The 19,725-nt window shown below is 39.6% G+C and overlaps 1 protein-coding gene across 2 annotated transcripts; it reads left to right on the plus strand.

The window, feature by feature from the left end:
• Window positions 1–388: 388 nt before the first annotated feature.
• Window positions 389–7,914, plus strand: arl3a (ADP ribosylation factor like GTPase 3a). 2 transcript variants are annotated; one of them, XM_066678722.1, is made up of 6 exons: window positions 389–1,037; window positions 2,493–2,636; window positions 3,311–3,427; window positions 4,466–4,516; window positions 5,462–5,647; window positions 6,236–7,914. In XM_066678722.1, the coding sequence occupies exons 1-6, from the start codon at window positions 1,035–1,037 to the stop codon at window positions 6,281–6,283; spliced, it is 549 nt and encodes a 182-aa protein (XP_066534819.1). In that variant the 5' UTR covers window positions 389–1,034; the 3' UTR covers window positions 6,284–7,914. The 2 variants fall into 2 exon arrangements, with proteins under 2 accessions (XP_066534819.1, XP_066534818.1); XM_066678721.1 differs by lacking the exon at window positions 389–1,037 and adding an exon at window positions 1,106–1,451.
• The last annotated feature ends 11,811 nt before the right edge of the window (window positions 7,915–19,725 follow it).

Raw genomic sequence — 19,725 nt, forward strand, 5'->3', positions numbered from 1 at the left:
GTTTTTTTATTTTATTTTTTTTTATTATTTTTTATTTTAAGCCAATAGGATCAGACAACCATGTCAAGATAAACTGCGTTATGAGAGGAATAAATTAGTACATTTAAGATTCTGGAAGAAACATCAGGCATTCTGCAGAAATTCTTAGCAGCATTGGGTCTACCAAAAACATGATCTACGCCTGAATCCCATTGAGAAATTGGAGAGAACTAAAAACCATAGTGATTACAAGGAATCTTACAAAGTCAAAGTCCTGGAGTTCGTTGCAAATAAAGGAGTGGTCCAAAATCCCAGAGGTGTTACTAGAATGTCGTCTTGGGTGGGGAATTGAATTATTTGGGTGGGCCAAAATTTAAATTCCTCATTTCTGGGTGAGTATTATCTCACTCTCTTCTCCATCACACAGAGTTATCTTTTAACTGGCATAAACAAAAGCAGAGCATTTAGTGTTCTCTGGACATACTGGTGGTCTGGGAGTTTTGTATTTAGAGACAGACAGAGGTGGTTATAACTTCAGGTGTCTCAGAAGAAATGTGTACTTGTTGCCCAGCTTGACAACATTGTTGCATAGTTAATAATTGATAAGATTTAAGTTACTGTTATGATGCAGGATAAATTTGGATAAATAGAGAAATCTGTGCATGTGTTTCTCTAAATTAAGATATTTACAACAAACCAGTGTGAATTACTTTGCCCAAATCCCTAATGAATCTATGTTCCCTAAGTCGGGCTCTATGTGATGTCGACACTTGTTTTTCACTCGAATTCTCACTACTATGTGTAGTAGCTGCACTGCATGCGCCAGTCGGGTGCTATGCACCAGTGGCAGAAGCTTGAACTTCTCGGAGTTAGACGAATGTTCATTAGCACTAGCTACAATTTTAAATTGTATGTGTAGTGTACTAGATAGGGAGTTGAGGTCCGTTTGAGACGCGTCCTTTCTCGCACCCTTGTTGCCTAAAGAATACGCTCGTGATGTCACCAGCCTCCCCTAGTAACCCGCTCGGCGTCTCCGCAGGAAAAACAGCATCAACATGGTTAGTAATTCAGCCGCTTATCATAGAGCTAACACCGCGGTAACACACACAGAGCCAACAACCTCGGGTTCATTTGCAGCCTGCGGTCGGGCAGATTAAGGAGACCTGGCCATTTCATGTCTAATGGACAACGTAGCTAACAGAAAATTAGGGCGCTAGCTAGTTTTAGCGAGCTCAATCGCTAACCAGCTAACGGTTACAGTAACGTTCCTTTAGCCGACTTCAGGAGATAACGGTGTACATATTTATAACTGAAATACATGCCCACATTTAATGATGTGTTTCATTCGCTGCTCGTTTTATACTCTAATATTATATGAAGAAATAGTGTTGATCGGACCGAGAGGTCTTTTCACTCAATTAAAGGCAAGCCTATATACAAAAAGGAAAATATTAACCCCCTGCTTACTCTCGGTAGGCTAACAGGCTCCTACACTGGGCCTTCGCAGACTTTACACAGTGACATTTAACTCACAAGTTACCCGTTTTCATCTGTTTAGATATTTAAATCTTTATAAAGTCTCTATAAATATCGGTTTTATGTTGTAGAAATTCTTCAAATAATACGTTAGGTCTTTAATGCAATAATGGATATTGCATGGCTTAGAAAGTGTACAATATGAACCAGGCAGAAGAATCTTAAACCATAAGAGCAAAAGAAGTGGATATAAAAGTATTACCATAAGTCTGTCAAAATGTGAAGAAACAATTTCAAGAAAAGCTCCACTGTTATTTTGTTTGTTTTAATCATCAGATCAAGTAATTAATTCATTATTTTTTAGGGTTTTAGAGAGTTGGCTAATATTCACATTTGTATTTTGAGGACTGTCACCAGTTTTCCATTTTCCACACGTTTATGTTTAGAAATAAGTAAGTTTATTAGGGACATTACTAAATTATGTCAAAAATAAAAGATACAGATGAAAAAAAAAAGTTCTTTTTCGAAATTTGGTAGAGACATGTTCATTCCTCTTTCTGTATCTACTGTACAACATAATCTTAAACAACCTGGACTACAGGCTCTGAAACCTGTAAGATTCCAGAGGTTTGGTCTGGACTACAATAAAAGTGCCAGAAGGGTATTTTTTTTCCATGATGCCGTAAAATAAACAGATTTTAGGGGACAACAACACTTTCACTTGATAGATTATTAAAGAACAATTTTTGCAAATGACAAATTTTAAAATCCTTTTGTGCCATGCTCAAAGATCCGTTTTTTCAAGAGATCCTTTTTAATTGGGCTTTTGGTTTTGATTAAGAGAAAAATCAAGAGATTATGACTTCTCATTTTAGCCCAAAATCTTAAGGCCAAAGTTAAGTCTTTCCAACAGGAAAAGAGATTCCTACTGGATAGTCCTAAGCATATCCTTGTTTTTTTTTTTTGTTTTTTTTTTGCTTTTTTTTTTGCTCCTTTGCTTTTTTGGACAGTGATGTTATAGAGCATTTGTTTTACAGGGTTTATTATCAATCCTTCGTAAACTGAAGAGTGCTCCAGATCAGGAGGTGCGCATTCTGCTTTTGGGTCTTGACAATGGAGGAAAGACAACATTACTCAAGCAGCTGGCTTCTGAAGACATCAGTCACATCACCCCTACACAGGTACACCCACATCAAAAATGTAACATATTTATGACAATGCAAGGAAGGTAATGTATGAAATGAAAAAATGACAGCATTCTTTTCCCATGCCCTGCATTCAGATGTGTTTTCTCTGCTTTAAGACTGATTGTGCAGAGTAGGTAATTGTCATAAGCACAACTTGCAGAGACTCATTAACCTGCATCCATATATATGTGTACAATAATCAAACCACAAATATATGTTTTTATTTATAATGTGTGGGCAATATGACTACTTCATCATATTGTATCTATGTCAGAATTCCACCTATAGTTATTATTGTAAAGAGAGTACAATTAGTATTGTTTATATGAGCAATGTTTGTTATGACACTGTAAAGTTATTGACAACATTTTTATAAAATTTGTTTATCTATCTTACTTTATCTTACCTCAGAAAAACTAAATATTGTGATACATATTGTGTACCATAAGAGTTTGCTTGTTTACCGTGATATTACATTTTTTATCACATTGCCTACCTCTGCTTTCAATGCCCAAATCTCTCTTCTTCCAGTAAACCTACATACTGTATATAACTATCTGCCTTTGGTTTATCTTTTAGTGGTTGGGATTTTTTTCCCCGCTTTGGAGAAATCAAGTTGAGAAATCAACATTTGTTTTATAATAGCATGTTTCTGTTATCTTTACCAGGGTTTCAACATTAAGAGTGTGCAGTCCCAGGGCTTCAAATTGAATGTTTGGGACATTGGAGGCCAGAGGAAAATCAGACCATACTGGAGAAACTATTTTGAAAACACTGACGTTCTTGTAAGTGTTTCCAGTAAGACATTTCCTCTTGATGTCGTCCATTCTGTGGAAAAGGCACCAATATAATCACTTAGCACTTAATTAAAAAAATATTAATGTGCTCAATAAATGATATGTTGACATATTTAAAAAGTTTATTGTGTCTGTATTAGGGTTGCAAATACAGAATTTTCAAAGTTGGGAAAATTACCATGGGAATTAAAGGGAAGTAATGGGAATAAAATGGGAATATTTTAAGATAAAGGTGAGAAACTTGCATACAGTTGGTAAAAAACATACTGAAGCATAATCTTGGCTAAAATAATTATATATCATACAAAAATAGTTGAATAGCAAAGCTGCTCCTCACATGGCACATTACACACTGTAGGGCTATTGAGGCCACATCCCCTGCACTAGCCAGACACTCACCACTACTGAAAGCAAACATTTGGACAAAAGTACTACATAAAGTCAGGTAAGTTTTGATGAGGTTCATATTTTTATTGACAGTAATAGCATTGAAACATTTAAGCAACTGTTAAATCAAGGTGTAATTTCACAGTTGCTTGCTGTCTGGTAAATCAGAAAAGCTCAATGAGTAATTTCATTTAAGAGACTAGTTTACCAAGGCAAACAGGCTAGCAAGAGGTTAGCATATTATTTTGCCTCAACGTGTTTTAACATTTTGAAGACCATTATCATTAGTGTTTTTCCACTGTCATTTTCTTTAACAGAAGAATGCAACGTGCATCAACTATGACATCACAGGTGTCATAACTATTATTTTTTTATGTCTGCTGTTTTTTATGTTTTTCATGTCTGCTGTTTACAAAGAAAAATGGTGCACTGATGATTGTGTTTGATATAGTTCTGTTAAATTATCCAATATTCCCTACTAATTCCAATAAATTCCCATAAATTCCCAAAAGTTCCAGATCTAGTTCCCATGGAAAGTTACTGCTAATTTACTGGAAATGTTTTCCCACTCCTTTGCAACCCTAGTCTGTATTTGCCCTTGCTTTGTCATTCTTTTATTAACATGTTGGTTGATTTCAGATATACGTCATTGATAGTGCAGATCGTAAGAGGTTTGAAGAAACAGGCCAGGTAAATTATTTCTATGTGTCTGGGAAAGTATGGAGTCAAATCTGGGTTTTCACTTAATCGTTATCAGTTCATATCAATGCCAAATTTTGATTTATATTATATTTATTCAATATATTTTTGTTTTTTCTTCATTTTAAAGAACTAGAGTATCAGCTGTTTTCAATTTGTAGTTGATCACTCAACTACAACAGATCACTGTAGAACATGGTAGAAATCACCAGGACCATCTGGAAGTGTAAAAAGTAGCAACATTTCGAAGGAGTATGAACAACCTTGAGCATGGCATTTTTACGAAAAAGCAGATAAATCAATACAATGTTAGTCAGTTAACAGTCAAATGAAAGTCATTGCTAAAATCACAGAGTTTTATAAAGAAATTGGGTTGGTCATTGTGGATGCTCACCAGATGAGGAAAGCTGTCATGTCTTATCCAATGTTTTAAAAAGCCAGTGGCCACAATGCAATGCATAATCAAAAATCAAAATTTCAGTGTCTCACCTGGATAAAGACGGAAACTTTTGGTCATAATTTCAATGGTCAAACTGTTGAGATGTGAAGAAAAAAAGATATTTGGACAGAGGCTTGTGGTTTATATTGGTAACAAAATAGATGGAAGTTTTTAACCCCTTAGAATGCCATCCTCATTGTCTAGTGTGGTGGTGGGAATATTTCAGCCAGTGGACCAAGCAACCAGTCAAAGTGAAGGACATAATGAGAAAAGAGCACAACATTTAAGACACTGAAGGAAAGCATCAGACGGTCTGCAGGAAAACTTGGCCTTGGGCAGCACTGGCTATTCCAACAAGACGGTTTCCAGCCAAAAGGATCCTGCTGGTCAAAAGAAATGATCACTAAAACACTTTAAAAACATTACACTGCTGTACACAATACTAGAGAAGGTTCACATGTACTAGAAATAACATACTCTACTGTGTTTCTTCACAGGAGCTGGCAGAGTTGCTGGATGAAGAGAAGCTAAGTGGTGTCCCTGTTCTTATCTTTGCCAATAAGCAAGACCTCCTTACTGCAGCTCCAGCTTCAGAGATTGCAGAGGGCTTGAACCTGCATACTATCCGAGATCGCATGTGGCAGATCCAGTCTTGCTCTGCACTTACAGGAGAAGGAGTTCAGGTAAGTTGTGCTTTGCTAACCTTTCCAATTTCCATGTAGAGGCTTAGCAGGTACATTTGCTATTTGCTTTTCTTCTGTATTAGCAAGTTAGCACGATATAATTTCAAAGAGCCTGCCCTTATGTATTTTGCACCAAAGGATTTTTTTTTGCAGTTTCTCCTATTTCATGAAGCATATTTTTAAAAGATAAAAATGAAAATGTACCCTTTTATATATTTGGCCAGAGTGCCCATACAGTCAGGAGAATGCAAATGGGAGTGTTATGTTAGTTGCAACAACAAACTGTATTGGCTGTTCTGAACAAAAAGGACAGCAAAGATATTTAACACAAAATATTTTACATGTTCATGCTATTGCCAATTTCTTCTGCCAATTCCCCCCCTTCAGACTTGGGTCTATTACTGTAACATAGTATGAACATAGGTTTTTTGTTTGTTTGTTTGTTTTGTTTTGTTTTTGTTCCCCACTCTCCATTTAAATACATCTTATCTTCAGGGTCTAATCCATAGTGTAAGTCATTAGCTTGACCCATTAGAGAACCTCTTTCTTGGAAATACTATTGATTTGCATTTTATTTTATTTGTTTAGGATGGAATGAACTGGGTCTGCAAAAATGTCACAGCAAAGAAGAAGTAGGATTGTTCATCCATTCTTAAGCTATCCAGGCATTGTGTGAAAACGTGAACACTGTGGACTATGTGGATTCCTCACCAGCTGGTCCAGGTTATAGGGGAATGAACTCTACTCTGAAAGCAGCTGGAGAGGACTAGGCCAAGACCTTTAAACCCTGACCCTTGCAAATGTCTCCACCACTGCACTGCAAGTCCCCTGCAACATTCCCCATAGATACACTATGTCCTCTCAATCAATTCCCTTCACATTACTGTTCCTTCATCCTAAAGCTTACTGACCACTACCCTTACGATGTAGGTCTAACCAGATACTGCAGCTATGAACTCTAACTTAGTCCCATAACGCCACTGGTCACTAAACATAGGCCCTGCCTGCAGTTGCCTAAAATATCCAGTACAAGACTGAGCTTCTTTACTTTTCCCACACTGTGTGCATTCTCTCTCTGCGAAGGCTTTTTACTTTATGTATTGCAGTTTTATGATGTGCGATCTGCTATGGAAAAATGTGTACTTGTTCACATGTGTGAGTATGGTAAGTGTGGAAACTGGGTTTTGTCATTATTCAAGTGTTTCTGGTTTAAAAAAAAATGAGTACATACTATTTTGAGGTGTTGGAGGATGTAGACACACATTGTAGAATGCACCCCCCCCCCACCCCTGCCAATGTTACTCCTTTTAGATGTTGAATGAGAACTTTTCTGATCATCAGACTCCATGCTGCATATTTATTTATTTTTCCTCATGTGTAACTTCTGCTGCAAAAGAGCATTCTTCTGGCTTGAACCGTGTTATGAAAGCCTGGAAATCAAGTACACATTCTAATTTGATTAGTGAGAGATGAGCGTCAGGCTAAGACACTACATACCTCTGGAAGCCCAGCCACCTCTACTTCCCTTAGGACAGAATGTGAATGGAGTTGTTGACAGGTTGCTGGTAACAGGTTTAGCAGGCTTAAGCATCTGGTTGTGGCAATGGAGAGCTGCTTTGTGTGTGTGTGTGTGTTGACTGAATGCTTGTTTCAATGTGGGCTGAACCAGCAATGACCAAATTACAAAAAAAACTGCACTCTGAGACATCAAGAAAAGGGACTTTTTATTTGTTTATTGAAGGGTGTGAGTGCTATACATTTCCACATCGCCTCACTTTCCTTGGGCCTAAGTACTTCAGAGCATAGTGAGCGTTTATATTATTAATTACTTACGTTGTTACTATACTATACGTAATGACATATGTTACTATACTATACTACATTTCTATACTACTTCCAACAGTTTCTCTTTTTTATTTTATATTAATTGAAAAATAACCTGGAGTATAGCCAGGGCACAGGGGTTTGATAGTTGTTTAATGCTATGAATGTTATGTACTGTAACTGCTTTTCTAGGACATTCTCTAGGACATATGATCTGCAAAATACATTATTCTTTTAGAAAGAAAAGAGATGCTTGAGTAATAGAACAACAGCTTCCACCGTGGCACCAAGATCTGAAGGGAAAAAAAGTAAATTATTGTAACATGAATGATATAGACTGCAGAACTTTGTCACAATACAATCTGAGTGTATGAGTTTATTTCAATGTGTTTCAGGTTTATTTGTGTCTTATTTTGTTTTTCATATACAACAATTAAAATGGCACGCCTGTTGAAACATTTGTCTATTTTTATTTGACAGATTATTTTGACATTAGTCCTGCTGAGACGGACAGTGTATCTTGTTTAGCTCTCATTTCTTTTGTCTCTGTGGGACTTGTTGGGTCATAACAGACATGGGCTTATGATAGTTTTAGGAAGGCGTGGGAGGTTGTTAAATTTGAATGCAGCCCACATGCTGAATGTAAAGCGGGCCTGGCGTGATGAAGCAGTTTCATAACGATAAATTCGCCTTTTCTGAGCAGTACACTCTCACACAGTTCAGGTTATAGCAGAAAGGAGGTTTTAGGGTATTGTTTCAGTTAGCTGGCTCAGTCAGACTCATTTTACATTCGTCTATGCAAAAACAAAAGAGCATCTCTTGACCTCATTGATTCACAGAAATGTTCAGTACTTCATTAAAAACCTTAGAATATTTCCACTTCATTAAATACTTAAATCTTTCTCTATTTAGGTCTTAAAGAAATTATGTTCCTAGTTTGTCTTTGCTGAAACCTCTATAAGCCAGTAGCTGAACAGAGTTCTCCTCACACTTACCTCACTCAGGCCCTGTGTCAAGGGCATATATGTTCATTTATGAGTGGAGAGGGGAAATGAGACTGTGGTTGGGGTGAAGGGATGTGTTTGTTCTGTAGCTGACAGCATATAGGTTAGCTAAGAGGTGATACTCTTTATTAATTCCCTCAGGGAAATTGAAACCCCTCATTTAACCCATCTTTGGCAGTGAACAGAAACATAGCTTTAACCATGGGAAGCATCTACGATTGTGTGGAACTGCAGTTTTCTCTGTTTTATTTTCAGAAGCTCTGTGTATTTTAAAGCCCCTGGGAAACTGATTTAAACTGATGTAAAATTATTTATTTATATAAGTTTATAAAAATAAAAATCACAAAAGAGAAATATGATAAATCTCTCCTCAAATATTACCAGTACTGCTCTCCTCTCGATGTAGAATGGGCAGTTCTAAAAGTGGGTAATGCTTATGTCAGAATTACCCTGACCAATCACAAGGCTACCATAGCCACGCCGAAGGGACTGGTGAGCTAAAGCTTAGGTGCCGTTAGTGAACTATCCAGCTATTCACCAAGCTATGAGGAGGGATTGAAAGACATAAACAGAGCCTGAATGGTTTAAGTCTGAGTACCACAGGGATAGCAGCAACACTCAGTTGGCATGTTTAAAAGCGCGTGAGAGGAGAAAGCAACCGCACTTGATATATATATATATATATATATATATATATATATATATATAGTGCCAATTCAACCCACCTGTGCCATTTTATTATGTATCTTGTGTACAATGACAACCACAGTCTTGAGGCTGTTTGTTGCCATGGTAACGTAAACAGCATTCTGTTCTCCAGTGATAGAGAGCTGTCAGTCACGCACCATCATTAATTTATTGGACCACACCCACAACTTTCTCAGACATATTTTGGTCATTTTTGAGAAGAGATTTATCATATTTCTGTTTTGTGTTTTTTATTTAAACCTTGTTTCACATAACTCCCAACTTTAGAATTATAAAAAAAATATATCAGAATGGACTCCCAGGGGCTTTAAGGTGGAACACTATGTTTGAGGAGAAAAACAACTGTTGTTTGTACATGACTGAAGTTTAACTTGTCTGTAAGTTTTTATTTACTGTTTCAATTACCACAAAAACGTTTTTGTATTTTGAGTTGTTGAGTTTTGTAGCAGATTCGTTCTGTTTATTTTCTTTTAGTTAGCAGTCTTCTGAATTTAGTGTGTCCACTTAAGTAACCTGAAATGGCCAATAATAGTCATTCTTTCCCACTTATGTAGCAGGACTAAAGCGATATCCTCACCTTTTTTCAGGATTTTCATCTTTTGTAGGGCTCTTTGCTTTTTTCTGCTGTGAGCGGAGAGAAAGGGAGCCTAGCATATCTGACAAAGTCACTTTAAGACCGGTTTAAAGCATGCAAACAGATTGGAGCACAGCAAATGATGAGGAAACTCTGAATTTTATATTTAAAAAAATGTCTATGTGGGTTTAACACTAGAAGCTCAGAGAGCCTGTCATTTGAGTACAGTTTTAACCTCCCACTTCCCGTAAAGCCCACATGGCGTTTGGGGTAGGTAATCACTAGAGATGCATGAATACTGATACTGATATCGGGTATTTGCCCGATACCGTGTTCATTTACTCATACTCGTAATCACAAACGAGACTCTGATTCCTTGTGCCTAGTGCACGTTACTGTGCTAATGAGCAGACAACTCAAATTGTCAGTGATCAAATTGTCAAAAGCAAAACTTAAAAAACTGAAAATTCAAATTAATTGCACAAATTCAATAATTAGTATCGGTGAAGTGAATTTTAAACATGCACATTTAACACATCAAAAACACCCATGCTCTAGATCAAAGTCAATAAATGCTGTTAACTAACAACTATTTCAGTTATAACCTCAGTTCTGATCTGCTCCTCCTAAGGGAAAACTACTGCTCCTTTAAAGCATGGTAAGTTGCGATTATAAAGTTGATTTTATGTTGATTTTGTGGTAATTTCTCATCCTAAAGTCTGCATTCCAGACTCTGAAAATTTGTAAACAGTCTGCATGATCCATCTAGTAGATGACTTTACTTCTAGAATGATTAAGACAATGCTGGCTTTAACTGCAACTATAACAGACAAATTGTCAAACTGAAGACAGATATGGCTTGAGGTTACAATCACATGGTATTTGCAATTTTTTTTGTTTGATTTGTATTCATACAGAAGACAGAAGACCCATGGTTGCTTTTTTGTGTGTGTATTTACACTTCTACATTGTATTCACGAATACATCCACTGTTACTGTGCTCTGTGCCATTTTGGTAAGGTAAGCTGCTCCACTCAGCAGAAGCACCCTTCCCCCTCAAAGGGCAGGCCTAATGTCATCATGCCATCAAGCCTTATGTTACTATGGGAACCTCTCCAGCTGCCATATTGCTCAGGTGACTGGCTGGAGATGTGCTTCTTCTTGTTCTTCACAGATCCTGCTACTGCTATTACCTTGAACTTGGTGAATGTCACTTGTTTCATAATTGACCAGGAAATCTCCAGAGACCTCTTTTTCAGTTGTGCCCAAAGTGAAAGGACAGTAATGGTCTCATTTGGCTTTTACAACCCACACTTTTCAGTACCCTCCATTGTGTTCTTGATTCCAGCTGAGCAGGTTTGATTCTTCAGCCCAAGCTGCATGCATTGTTGAAGCTGTCCTCAGAGCAGTATAATTTTCAGTGTGTGATGCACACCTTCCCTCAGACACTCTCCTCTCCCCCCAACATCAACCTTTTACTCCCTTCCAACACTCAACAGACACTACAGCCTGCCTAAGACCTGTCAACACCATTAATGGCCTGCTGCTTTGCCTGATCGCAGGGTAAAATAGGTTTTCAGCACTGTGGGTATGGGCAGTGTTTGAGTGTGTCCCCTAAATGACTCCATTCTGGGCCGGAACTCTGGAGGGGCACCTGAGCCGTGAAGGACATGGTGATGAGGTGTGTCACCTGCTGCAGAGCCCAACCCCCCCACCTGCCCTCCTCAAAAAAAACACCTTCAGCAGAGGTGCTGCATAGAATTAGACACAGCAAGGTTGATGGTGGATGATGTACACACACACACACACACCCGAATCAGCCACAAAATTAAGACCACAGCCCTCCCCACATGCATCATTGAGTCTTGAGTGCCCATGAACCTGTCTCCAGGTCACCAGTTGTCCTTCCTTGGGAAACTTTTGGTAAGTATCAATCATTGCATACTAAGAACACCTTCAAGACCTGCCATTTAGGAAAAGCTCTGACCAAAACATTATGGCAAATTCAATTTGGGACTTATCAAATAATTTATATCTTTATTCATAGTTCTTTTTTTAAAACTTTAACTTCAAGAATTTACTCTTCACTTGCTGCCCCATGTATACCACCCTTGACAGGTGCCATTGTAACCATATAGTGTTCTGCATTTCACCTGACACAAGACTAAAACCACTGACTGGTGGCTTAGTGTATAAGGGAAGCTCAGCTTCCCCTAAAATGTCAAAAAAATAAGTGATCAAATATATACTGTTGTGTGTACATGTCATTGAATAAATGTGCACTACAACGCGCTCAACTTTTGTTCAGAATCAGCTTCTTATCACTGGTAAAGACGCGGCTTTCCTCTCAATCATTCCTGCACTTCACAGTGCTTTAAACAGAGTTCAATTGCGAAGCAGCGAAGTGCAGCGAAACGAGACGAGTGATTGGATAAATGCTGGGCTTTTTCCCGCCCATCGGACGCTCAGCGTCTCTGGAGGCCTATGGGGCAGTGGGCTGGCCTCGGCTGGCCCGGACTCTCAGCTTCTGCCTGATGATTGGACGATCTGTCTGAGGCTGAATCCCTTTTTGATTGACAGCGAAATGAGCGAATCAGCAATCCTTTGGTGTAAAAGATCCGTGCGAGCAGTTCTCTTAGCGGCATTTTCTTTGTTAAAAATGACTAGTGACAAATCGAGCTTCTATTTCTGGTGGATTTTTTGTAGCTGCTTGTGTTTGGAGACTGACTTCTATCACACTTTCTGACTTCTATCGCAGTTTCTGTCCAGCGGGTGCTGCTGAGCCCCTCCACCGTCACAAAGCACTCACAGGCGGACACACTTCACATGGGCCAAGGCCGTTTAAGCAGCCTAGCTCTGCTGGCCATTGAGAGGACACTAGTCAAGTCCCTGGAAAAGGCGCCTTGTTGGTACAGATCATTTTTTCTTGAAAAGGAACGGAGGGTAAAATTTATGTATAAATAAACCGACACATTTTATGATGTAGGCCGAAATTGAGCTTCCCCTCCTTGAAAGACCAGCATCCGCCACTGATGTATATATATGATCTTTTCTAATGCTAAAGGAAAACAATGTTCACAATGAACACGTGAAGTCATCCAAACTTTAAATTTCAGGGTTCTCAGTATGGGACCTGTTTGTTCCAAACTCTGCGTCCGTGTCTGAGCATGGGAACAAGTTAAGGTTTGCTCATGTGTATTCAAGAAAATCTGTGCCCACCTTGTCAAGTCAGCAGAACAGGGAATGAAAAATGATTGTACAAATGTACAAGGTCCTTTGTATGCACACTGACAATGTTTTTAGTTTTGATTTCACGTCATGACTTGATTCCGTATTTCCTTATGTATGATGAAAGACTGCATGATGCTGTGTTGATATTTGGTTTTGGTGTCTGCAGCATGTCACAGTGTGTTAAATTACTGAGTCATGATGACGTACATAATTAGGAAACTCCACTGAGACTTGCCTGGAAGAAGTCACAGTAAAACCCACTCGTTAAAGACTGCTGTGTTGTATTTCTTCACTGTGACCTCCTCTTATACGGTGACTGGAATGAAGAGTTCAGTCATGACATAATTTATTGTAGAAAATCAGAAACTACCCCTAGTTAATGTAAGTTCCAGTCAAAATGGCCAGTTTTCAGCAAAAATAGGAAACATCTATGAAAAGAAAAGTAAGTCTTAGAAGGTGGTTGTACTTTCTGACTTATTATTCAAGCAATGCAAAATTCATAAAGTGATGAAAAGACCCATATTCTGGGGTGGTTAATGAATCATTTTGAGAATATGAGCAAAGTTTTTGAGTTTTGGTGGTGTACTGGGTATTGCACAGTTGTGTGCAGGAAACCCTTATTCACTATATATTTAACTTACTATAACTATATGTAACTTTATAAACTCTACTTAAAATAATGCTTTGATTTTTAAATGTCGACTTATTTTCTTTTACCTTATACATGTGGGTTATTTTATATCTGACCTCCTCTGAAATATCAAATGAGTTAATAGCCATTAGAGTTCAGTTAATAGCCATTTTAGTGAAAGATGTTTCTGGTTTTTGAACCTCTCGCACTCTCTCTCTCTCTCTCTCTCTCTCTCTCTCTCTCTCTCTCTCCCTCTCTCTCTCTCTTCCTCTCTCCCTCTCTCTCTCTCTCTCTCTCTCTCTCCCTCTCTCTCTCCCTCTCTCTCTCTCTTCCTCTCTCCCTCTCTCTCTCTCTATCTCTCTCTCTTTCTCTCTCCCCCCCCCTCTCTCTCTCTCTCTCTCTCTCTCTTCCTCTCTCCCTCTCTCTCTCTATCCCTCTCTTTCTCTCTCCCTCTCTCTCTCTCTCTCTCTCTCTCTCTGTCTCTCTCTCTCTCTTCCTCCCCCCTCTCTCTCTCTCATATATATATATATGTGTGTGTGTGTGTGTGTGTGCGCGCGTGTGTGTGAGAAAGAGAGAGAGAGCGAGAAAGAGAGAGAGAGAGTCTGTTCTGATCTCAACTTGTCAGTGCGTCATCACATTGGTGTGTATTTGCTTTTGTTCACAGGGGTGCGGCTAGATGCACTTGACAGCAGTGTGTTTCTATGACAGCCATATACACATGTGTGTGTGTGTATATGTGTGTGTGTGTGTGTGTGTGTGTGTCCTGGCAGTGGGGCCTCTGTAAAGGTGTTTTAGTGCTGCCACTCTGCTGGGAGTCCAGCTCTCAGCTGTTGTGCAGCTGCTGTTTGCATTAGCTGCCCTCTAGCCCCGCACGTTTACCAACCCCACACTATGACACATCACACTTCTGTTTCCAAAAGCCCCCCGCCTAATCAAAGACATCCACACACAGTACTGCATGAGTCAGGTCTGAGAAAGCTGCACGCAACTGCAGGTTTCATATTCCTGTAATGAGTAACTAGAGACTGGGGGAAATCTGCTGCTTGCGGATGCCCTCTTTGTTACCTGAGTGCCCCTCACCCCTTCTTCCAATTATTAACATAAGGACCTGGAAATTCAGGCTGTAACACTGCTGCCGCAGGCCCCACTACTGCTGCACATGCTAAACAGAGACCATGTAGTGTGCTAAAATAATCTTTCAAGCTCAACCACATTAGTAACTCACTCAAAAACTAGTGCACTTACTCATTTCCACAGCAATAAAATAACTCTCATAACAAGACCCTAATACTAACTAATGCTAAGTGCAGGGAGGAGGAGGCACTTTCATGTACATTCATTTATTTAATGAGGTTTTGGTCTTTTTTTGGTCCACTGGTAATATGATATATATATATATATATATATATATATATATAATATATAGGGCAACTAACCTAAAACCTTTAAACGTTAAGAGGAAACTAAGTGAAGTGATTAGATGTTACACAGCCCAAACTTTGTTTTCAGTTTCCTTCTCAGTATGAACTGTTGATGTATATGTATCATGTGACAGTCATGTAAATTCACTAAAGCAGTGCTATAGTCAGCATAGGTATAAATGTAATGTTCTATGAACAAGCATACAATTCTGGACATTTAATAAACAGCCAATAATGTTGTAGAACTAAATCTAAATACTGAAATTAACTAGGTCTCCCTTTGCTGCAGTAACAGCTTCTACTCTTCTGGAACAGCTAAGTCAGGTACTGAGTTTGTATGATTAGCTCTGGATCACAAACACAATTCCGGCTAATCCCAAAGGTGTTTGAGTATGCTTTATCACTTCAAAGAATGCTATAACACTGCTGAACCGCCCAATGATGGGGAGGCTTTATAGCCCTCTGGTCGACATTTGGCATTAGGTTTGCTGAACTCAGGCTAATGTTCAGCTGCTCTAGAATATCTCATTCTCTTGGTCAGCACTTTATGATTAAACAAAGCAGGGTGTGCAGAAATGCACCTGTGTCCTTGAGGGATAGCTAAATAGAAGAGAGTCTACAAACATTTGGCCATAAATTGCAGAAACAACACAAAATGGGCACGTTATGCACTAAATTCATTAGTAGCGTATAAGCTCCATACATCAGTGCCTCAGCCAAAATAATAATAATAATAATAATAAAAACACATTTTAGGACCCACATGCACTAGAAAATACATATGTTTGGAGGGGTCTGACACATCACAGGGCCTTGATTATGAGCTCTGATTGAATGCTATAGTAACCCTACTTTCTAAGATCAGAGGACAGTCCCCCAGATCTGTGAAATTACCCACATGCCCTTGTAGCTCCCCTGGGCCTGATTCTCAAGGCCCTAAGAAGGATTTTGGATTATCCTGCCTGGCTTTAGGGATTGGAGTCACAATGTGCTAGATGGCAGAAATCTTAATTCTGCATGGTAAATAGATTATTGGGCATGTGAGGGGATGACAACACATTTGATGAGGATGGGTGGGTGTGGTCAGTCCAAAAGTGGGCATGATTTTTTTTCTCTTTCTTTGCTATTTCCTGCCTTGTTATTTCCTGTAGTCTATTTTTTTACCTCTGTTGACAGTGGAGAAGTGAGGCTGAGGGAAGTAAGAAGAGAAGAAAGAGAGTCATTAGCCAGTGTGCAGGCACTATAGTGCTATAAAGTTTGGCTGCAGCCAGAGGCCTAGCGGCTTTGGCCTCCTCTGCCTCACACTGATCCCTGCTGAGGTTTTTTTGGGGGATTCACATTCACTCTTGCTTTCTTCTTTCCTCAGCACAAACTCATGCTCATGCTGCAGTTTCCTCTCATATTTACAACCAAACAAAAGGTTTTTAGACGTGAAGTGTAGAAACTTTGCCACAGTGGGAGTTATTGTATATTAGCAGATTGTGTTTTGCATTATGTGTTGGGTTTAGTGTAAAGTGCAGGTCCTGTTACACTAACCAATAATAATTTACCTGAACAATGATCTCTGAGATGAGACTAAAAACAGCACGTTAGGCCAAGAGAGAGAGAGAGGTAGCTGTGAAACGTGCATTAATGTCAAAAATAAATTCTAAAGTGAGAACTGCACACTCAACTTAACAGTCACACACATTGCCACAAAATAAAACAAACTCCTTGAACTCTACTCATTAACAAAGTAATGTCTTTGATGTGAAGCACTGAATAGCACTTCCTTTGGAGCTGTTTCTAAACATGAGTATGTGAGTGAGATATAAGACTTAAACATATTGTTCCTATGAGTCAAGCAACAGTCCAGTCTTGGCAAAATCCTGTTGTGTGTCCCTATTATTTAGTTAATAATCTGTATTCAATAACTAATATGTCAGTTATGTAAACTAGACTGTGGTATTGCCAGAATGTGACATTTGGGTGAGTCTGGGCAAAAGTGGGTGGGCACAATGGCCTCCTGCTTGTATGCCTTGCCTTCCAATCATATCTATGGTTGCCAACTTTCTCAATTCAAATGAAGAAATTATATTATATAAAATAATGAAATGTGATTTTTTTTATGGATAAAGAATTACTTAGATTGTAAAGGTCAGTCAGCTTTATTGTCAACACAGATGTGTTGAGACAGAATAAAATGTTTCCACAAGACACAGTGCTTCTTTAACCATTTAAATGTATTAGCGAATGGCTCTTATGGAACCAAACGTGATTCTTCTATGGCATCACTCAAAGTACCTTTTGTAGCACCTCTATTTTTAAGAGTGTAACATGGTGGGTATATACCTTTTAAAAATGAAGCTTCCTCTGTGGCTCTTGGTTTTGGTTCAGAGACTCCATTATGTACAAATAGTTAAAACATTTTGACACAAGTCCTTCACAGGGCACACTTTTGAGTCGCCAATCCACCTACCAATGTGTGTTTCTGGACCGTGGGAGGAAACCGGAGCACCCGGAGGAAACCCACGCAGACACAGGGAGAACACACCACACTCCTCACAGACAGTCACCTGGAGAAAACCCATGCGGACACAGGGAGAACACACCACACTCCTCACAGACAGTCACAAGGAGTGGGACTTGAACCCACAACCTCTAGGACCCTGGAGCTGTGTGACTGCGACATCTACCTGCTGCACCACCATGCCACCCCGTTTACATGTATCATTTCCAAAATGGTAATTTAGAGAACAATCTACTGAAATTAATTTTATGAAATCAAAATGGCTCCTTTAAGGCAGAAGTGGCCAAATCCTGGCGATTAACTAAAGAGTTATATCAGGTGTTTTTGAGTAAGGAAATTACCAAACTGTGGACACCAAAGTGCATTGAGTCTCTAAACATCCCTTTCTGAGACACCATGTTGACAAAGATTTTGGACACCTGATTATTAACCTTATTTTTGAAATCTACTGCATACATAAAGAGATCTTCTTTCCTACAGTAACAGCTTCTATTCAGCTGGGTAGACATTACACTAGACGGTACATTTCTGTCAGAAGTTGAAGACTAAAAACGTGTTGAATGATTAGCTTTGGATCACAAGCAGCACTCTTAACTGATCCCCAAAATTCATACTACTGCTCCACTGTTCATACTACTCTAGCTGACATATAGCATTGGTCAGTTTGACCCAAACCTCATGTGCAGCTGTTTTATAGCTTCCCTCTTCCTTTTATGCTTTTCTTAGAGATTACACCAGCTGTGTACACACAATTGCTGTGTCCAGTAAAGTAGCTTCAATTATAAGGGGGTCTACACCCCTCTGGACAGTGTTCCTTTTTGTTCAAAAGTATACCCTAGACATAACAAAAATGTGTGGTGAGTTACTCCAGTTTTCATACTGTCAAAAGTAAAGGCAGTGAAGCTTCAGTACACCACTGTCTTCCGAAAACACGCAAGATTGATGGTCAGGTAACTAACAGATCTCAAGCTACCATTAGGCATGCAACAATACGTCTCAGTGCTCTTTAACCAAAAACAACTGTCTCCCCCCTGCAAGCGGCAGTGAGTCAGTGTACAACCTTCTTCAGGGACGCCCCAGACATGGTTTAATAATGCATGTTAAAAGAGGAGAGAGCTCATAGCGAATTCTCTTTAATCTGATCAGCTGTCACATGTGACACTTCACCCAGTCCCATTGCAGACCTGCTTTACTGTGTGAACACGAACCAAAGAGCTTGCCTCGGCCTCTGATGGCCTCAAAGGAAGAGGCTGAATGATAGGCCCTGTGGCCTTTATCCAAATATGTCTACACACTTATCTTCCTCCCTGTCTCTCTCTCACGCTCCTACACCTACACCCTGACTTTAAAAGCCAAAAGAGAGAGAACAATTCACATTTTCGGAGGTGGATTTGGTCCAGGAGGGGAGAATTTTTTTTTCTAGGGGTCCTCATTGCTAACGGGTGTTATCTTTTTTCCCAAGGCCTTGTGAAATATGACCAGTGGAGGCATGATCACATGCGAAGAGGAGCCAGAGCTGAGTGGCTGCCTCGTTTCATTTTTTTTTTTTTTTGCAATCGATCCTTCCGGCAGGCCAAGAGTCCTCCCACGGGCTGCAGTCCGTCCGCATGAGCAGCTCCAGCGTGATTAGCATCATGGGACGGTGTGGAGCTCTGAAAAACAAACCCATTGTAGAGAGCTCAGAGCATATGGCGTGTCCACCCACAGTGAGCCGGCAGGGGTAGTGGAAAAAGGAAGAAGAAAAAGAAGATGGATTGTATTCAGATCTTTAATTGGTCACAATGTGTCGATGGCAGTGTGTATGTGTGTAATGAATGTGGATGTGAGGGGTCTGTGGGAGGAGAAGGACAGGAACGTTACACTCCATAAATAAATGATGAGCTTCTCTTAGAGACTGATGACTTTCCCCTTCTTTTTCTTCTCCCCCATACATTCGTATACCCCCACCCCCTTGAATTCCTCAGCGCTTAAACGGGACCTCTAAGTCTGACGCATCACAGGGTGACCCATAAGAGTCACCTCTTCTGCCATCCACTGGTTCCTCAGAGTCTGCAGTACAGGGGGCTGTGTGTGCGAGAGAGATTTGGGGGTGGGGAGCGATGACTTGCCAGTGTTATTCTGGTGGATGTGTTGCCATCGGTTTGAGGCATGCCTTGCCCCTGCTGTAGGTCCAATG

This window comes from Hoplias malabaricus, chromosome 8 (genome assembly GCF_029633855.1).
Source record: "Hoplias malabaricus isolate fHopMal1 chromosome 8, fHopMal1.hap1, whole genome shotgun sequence".
In the NCBI taxonomy this organism is placed as follows: Eukaryota; Metazoa; Chordata; class Actinopteri; order Characiformes; family Erythrinidae; genus Hoplias; species Hoplias malabaricus.

Coding starts and splice junctions, on each gene's coding strand:
- arl3a (XM_066678721.1), top strand. CDS start 1,311: ATGATGTGTTTCATTCGCTGCTCGTTTTATACTCTAATATTATATGAA. Junction 1,452..2,492: donor TAACCCCCTGCTTACTCTCG/GTAGGCTAACAG, acceptor TTTGTTTTACAG/GGTTTATTATCAATCCTTCG. Junction 2,637..3,310: donor GTCACATCACCCCTACACAG/GTACACCCACAT, acceptor TATCTTTACCAG/GGTTTCAACATTAAGAGTGT.